Source organism: Otolemur garnettii, unplaced genomic scaffold (genome assembly GCF_000181295.1).
Source record: "Otolemur garnettii isolate 467f Iridium unplaced genomic scaffold, OtoGar3 scaffold00237, whole genome shotgun sequence".
NCBI classification, from domain to species: Eukaryota; Metazoa; Chordata; class Mammalia; order Primates; family Galagidae; genus Otolemur; species Otolemur garnettii.
The window spans coordinates 92,619-98,376 of NW_003852632.1; the positions used below are offsets into that span (position 1 = coordinate 92,619).

Consider the following 5,758-nt stretch of genomic DNA (forward strand, 5'->3'; position numbering starts at 1 on the left):
CCTTTTGTTTATTTAATAGGTCAATGTAATTCTTGCTCAAAACATAAATGGGTGGGTGCAGTGGCTCACACCTTTAATCCCAGTACTTTGGAAGGCCAAGATGAGAGGACTACTTGAACCTAGGAGTTCAAGACCAACCTGGGCAACAGAGTGAGACCCCGTCTCTACAAAAAAGAAATTAAAAAGCCCCACAAAAACAAACAAACAAACAAACATAAAAACCAGTTTACACCAAAGTCCTTAGAATACACACTAGATTACTCTCTACTTTAAGACACACTAAGCACGGACAATCACGCTGCAAGTGGCCTGGTGGAAACACGCATCAGGAAAGCTCATTTCACACCTACACAGCACTCCATGGCCCCTGTCCACAACTGCTTTCACACAAATCATCACATTACTGTGTGCAGTTGAGGAGACTAAAATATTAAATCAAATACTTTTATCCAAGGTTTTAGGGTGGCAGAACTGGTACTGCTCATTTCATTAACCCAAAACTACTTTCTTTAAGTTTTTAATTACTATATGTCCTTTTACAAGTTATGATCCCTAGTGGCAATTGGTGGACTTCACACTGGAGAAGCAGCAAGATGAGAATGCCTGCCTCACTCAAGAGCAGAACAGATGGGTGTGTGCCCAGGCCCGCTCCAGACTATCCCCATCTGCCCATCCATGAAGAGCAATGCCACTATCACCCCCAAGCTGAAATTCCCCTTGCCTCCAAGCTGGTGAGAGGATGTGGAAGCGGCACTCTGGAGAGGAGGGCAGGCTCTGGGTCCTGGAGCCACGACTATCTCCCATCCCTGACCCTCAGCTCTAAGTAGGGAAATAAGGCACTCTACTCATTCTCTCCATAGTGAGCAAACTCTAACCCTTAGCTGAACCTTTGGGAAGCAGAGGATTATTTAAAACTCCAGAGTGGGTGAGTGATACTTCCCTGAGCTGCTAGCATAGTTCAAGTCTCACCAATACCAGTCTTGTCAGAAACTGCTGTCTTGACACCAGCACTATCCACTTTAGACATAATAGCTCCGGGGCACCAAGACAGCAGGAGGTAAGTGACAATCCAACTTTGGGAAGAAGTGGAGGATTTCATATAGCTAGGCTGAGGAACTAAGCTGAAAAGATGGTCAAAGCAGGTGACATGCCCTTAGCCTGGCACGGACTACAGGCAGAACCAGACCTATTCCAACAAACTCATGGAGTGGCACAGAAGACAAGACAGACATCCCACCATGTTGCGACCACGTTCTTACCTGTGATGTTCACTCTATCCCCAGGTTGAACCTTGTCAACAAGATCATTGTGAGCAAAGAGAACCACAGTGTGAGGAGTCTGCCCTGCAGGCATGTCCTCAGGAGACTCTTGAAGTTTTATCTGAAAGAAGAACAGAGAAAGCCTGGGACACAGCACAGCAGAGGGCCATCTGCATGTATTGGCACTGCTTGGCAATTGCCCTACTTAATTACTAACAGCTTCAATCCTTTTAGAAAAAGAGTTATCCTTTTGAGATAGGGTCTCACTCTGTGGCCCAGGCTAGAGTACTGTCATGGTATCATAGCTCACAGCATCCTCAAACTCCTGGGCTCAAGGGGGTCCCTCCTGCCTCAGCCTCCTGAGTAGCTGGGACTACAGATGTAAGCCATGATACCCAGGTAGTTTTTCTATTTTTTGTAGATAGTGTCTTGCTCTTATTTAGGCTGGTCTCCAATCTCTTGGCTTCAAATGATCTTCCTGCCTCAGCCTAAAAAAATCTACTTTTAAGGTGACATGGACATTTTATAAGGATGTTATTTAACATTCCTGTCTCTGAGGGTGGGAGGTGATTTATGTGATTCTGGTTTCGGCCATCTAAGACCGTAATGTATCTCTTCATACAAATGGCCCCATTTCTAATCACTGCCTTGAAAATCACTTCTAGATTTCTCAGGTGCTACACATCTTTTTTTTTTTTTGAGACAGAGCCTCAAGCTGTCTCCCTGGGTAAAGTGCTGTGGCATCGCAGCTCACAGCAACCTCCAACTCCTGGGCTCAAGCGAGCCTCCTGCCTCAGCCTCCCAAGTAGCTGGGACCACAGGCATCTGCCAGAACGCCTGGCTATTTTTTGGTTGCAGCCATCATTATTGCTTGGTGAGCCCGGGCTGGATTCGAACCTGCCACCTTAGGTGTATGTGGCTGGCACCTTAGCCACTTGAGCCACAGGCGCCGAGCCCTGCACATCTTTAAGGTTTGCTGTCAGAGACTTCCGTGCACCTCATAAATACCTGTGCCCCTGCTGCATGCTGGACCCTGTTTGAGGTGTTGGGGACTCCATAGTGGACAGAGCTCCCTCCCTCCCCATGGAGTGTGGACACAGATAGGACACAGCAGTGAGCAGTAAGACCTGACAGTGACAAATGCACCAGACAGAAATAAAGCAGGTTTTGGAGTTTGGGAACATGTGGCAGAAAGTGGAGGAGACACTGTCCATAAAGCAAGGTCAGGAAAGGCCTTTTTTTTTTTTTTTGAGACAGTCTCACTTTGTCCCATGGTAGAGTACCATACAGTTATCAAAGCTCGCAGCAACCTCAAACACCTGGGCTCAAGTAACCCTCTTGCCTCAGCCTCCTGAATAGCTGGCACTATAGGTGCCTGCCACAGTGCCTGGCTGGTTAGGAAAGGCCTTTTATACCAAGTGGCCTCTTACTGAAGTCCAAAGATGCTGGAGCTTTATCTTAAGCCAATTTGAGAGTCTGAGGATTTTGAGAAAACTGGATACCAACTCCTGGGGGGCAGGCCTCTGCTTTTCTACTTTCAGCTCTTAGCACTGCTTAATGTTCTATGTAGATTAAAGAAATTGTGGGCAGCGCCTGTGGCTCAGTGTGTAGGATGCTGGCCCCATATGCAGAGGGTGGCAGGTTCAAACCTGGCCCTGGCCAAATGGGCGCCTGTAGTCCTAGCTATTCGGGAGGCTGAGGCTAGAGAATCACCTAAGCCCAGGAGTTGGAGGTTGCTGTGAGGTGCATGACACCACAGCATTCTACCAAGGGCAATAAGTGAGACTGTCTCTACCAAAAAAAAAAAAAAAAAAAAGAAAGAAAAGAAAAAGAAATTGCTAAGAACTTTGTAACACAACAAACTTAAATCCTGGGCCAGAAGTGATGGCTTATACCTATAATCCTAAAACTTTGGGAGGCCAAGGCAGGAAGATCATTGCTTGAGGCCAGGAGTTAGAAGTCTAGCCTAGGCAACAAAGGACTTTCTCTTAAAACAAACAAACAGGCTCGGCGCCTGTGGCTCAAGTGGCTAAGGCACCAGCCATGGACACCCAAGGTGGTAGGTTCAAATCCAGCCCGGGCCTGCCAAACAACGATGGCTGCAACCAAAACAAACAAACAAACAAACAAACAAATAGACAAGCAAATCAGCAAACACACTTGTAGTTTTAGCTACAGGAAAACAGAACGCAGGAAGACAGCTTTAGCCCAGGAGTGCCAGTGCATGCCAACCTGGACAAGAAAGTAAGGTGGTTTCAAAAACCTTAAATCTTGCCCTCCCACATAAACTTTTACATAGTTACAATGACCGTAAGTAAATGCTTTTCTCCCTTTCTCTAATTTCTACATATCATTTTAAAACCAACATCTTAAAATTTTCATGATTAAAGATATAAAATGTCAAACTTATATTACTAAACAATAAAATTTGTGACAAAATTTTCTCTATCCATTCTTTGCCAGTAGAATAGTTGCAAAACATGCAAGTAATTCTGCTCTCAAGTGACACTTCTATCTAACCTGCCTTAAACATTACACAATTTCAAGCATTTCCCATAAAGAATCTCAGGTTAAGGCTCAGCACCTGTGGCTCAAGTGGCTAAGGTGCCAGCCACATACACCTAAGGTGGTGGGTTCCAATCCACCCCGGGCCTGTCAAATAACAACGATGGCTGCAACCAAAAAACAGCCAGGTGTTGTGGCGGGCGCCTGTGGTCCCAGCTACTTGGGAGGCTGAGGCAGGAGACTCGCTTGAGCCCAGGAGTTGAAGGTTGCTGTGAGCTGTGATGCCATGGCACTCTACCCAGGGGGACAGCTTGAGGCTCTGTCTCAAAAAAAAAAAAGAATCTCATGTTAAATTTGGTTAAACAAACCAAAGGATAGGTTAATTTAATGTAATTATAAATGACCTGAGACTTTCTGGATGTTTACAGTGGGAAAGGTGAACTTTCTCCCTAGAAGCATGTCAGGCTGGGCTGAAGATGTGGTGCTCCCTGGCAGTGGACAGGGATGCTACCTCAGAGCTAGAGCCTCAGTGGGCACTGTGTGGTTCCTTGCACAGCTCACTGACAGAACCAGCACTCTCAGCGAAGGGCAGAAGCAGATGACTGCCAGTCTGGAAGCAGGGCTAGGGCCCGAGTGACGAGTCTCACTGGCTGTCTGAGGACTCAAACACAAGTAGGACGAAGGTGCATGCTTTTTCCTAGGAGCCCGCCCAGCCCGGCATACCATCTGCTTGTCGGAGAAGAGCGAGCGGTTGTGGATGAGTGCCATGCTGTGGGTGGTGTGACAGTGCCCACACACACTGGGCTCAGCAATGCGACCACGGTCAATCTCTACCCGGGTGGTGTGGGCACACACTTGGCACTGAAAGAAGGCCTCCTGCATCTCAGGGATCAGCTGGGACGTCCTGATCACCATGCCGCTTATGGTGATGAGCTGGTCGATGTCTATGTGAGGAGAGAGAGGTCAGCTCCCACAGCAGCCACTCCCATAACCCATTCTGGGCCTGTAGTCAAGCCAGCCCCCCAGTCTGAGGTACAGTCACTGGCAAGCGTTGTGGCTTCAGCACCAACAGCATGTCAGGTACCCTAGCATCTGGCCTAGTACGTCCTTCCTGCATCCAGCTTGCCTTCCTCTTAAGCCCATGGACCCCTTTCCCTTTGCTTCAGCAGGCTTCCATCCACTTCTGGGCATCAGAGTAGCTCAATGCTTTTGCATATCCTGTCCCAGCTCCCATCTTGCTCAGCCAGCCTCCTCTAACGCTGCTATCTCATGTGAAAAGCCAGATACCTTGAACTTAAGTGTGTATGACTTTGGAGATGCCCGCAGTCTCTTTATGCTTCATTTTGCCTCCACTGCAGAATGGGGAAAGGAACACACTTACCTAGTAATTGAGGACTTAGTGAGTCAGTGTATCTCAAGCCTCAAGAGACAGAACTGGAACAGAAAAAGCTCTGTGCACCTTGGGTGGTCTCACTATCCACGCAAGACACCCCTATGCAGCCTTGTTTTCACTCTTTCTCATGTTTCCTCTATGCTTAGATCTTTCCTGACCTAAATTTTCTCCTTTGCAGGTCATGATGCTCCTCAGCTAGTCTCCATGGCTGCTTCCAAATGAGTCACCCTGCAAAAGGCTCTTGCTGGCCCTGAAGCCCACCCCAGCCCACCAGCACCCACAGCTGATGCAAGGGGCCTTCAGAATTTGATCCCATCTTCCTCCCATTTATTTATGGAAGTTCCTTGCCTCCCTCCCTTCTAATCTTTCTGTTATTTTATTTTATTTTATTTTTTTGAGACAGAGCCTCAAGCTGTCACCCTTGGTAGAGTGAAAGGGCTTCACCGCTCACAGCAACCTCCAACTCCTGGGCTCAAGCGAGTCTCCTGCCTCCGCCTCCCAAGTAGCTGGGACCACAGGTACCTGCCACACCCCCTGGCTAGTTTTTCTATTTTTAGTAGAAATGGGGTCTTGCTCTTGCTTAGGCTCATCTGGAACTTCT

General features: G+C 47.6%; 1 protein-coding gene across 1 annotated transcript in view; it reads right to left on the reverse strand.

The window, feature by feature from the left end:
• Positions 1-5,758, reverse strand: part of MCM4 (minichromosome maintenance complex component 4) — a 22,691-nt gene that overhangs the window by 9,806 nt on the left and 7,127 nt on the right. The window contains 2 exon segments of the mRNA XM_023508280.1: positions 1,260-1,380; positions 4,488-4,708. Coding sequence (XP_023364048.1) covers positions 1,260-1,380; positions 4,488-4,708 — 342 coding nt within the window.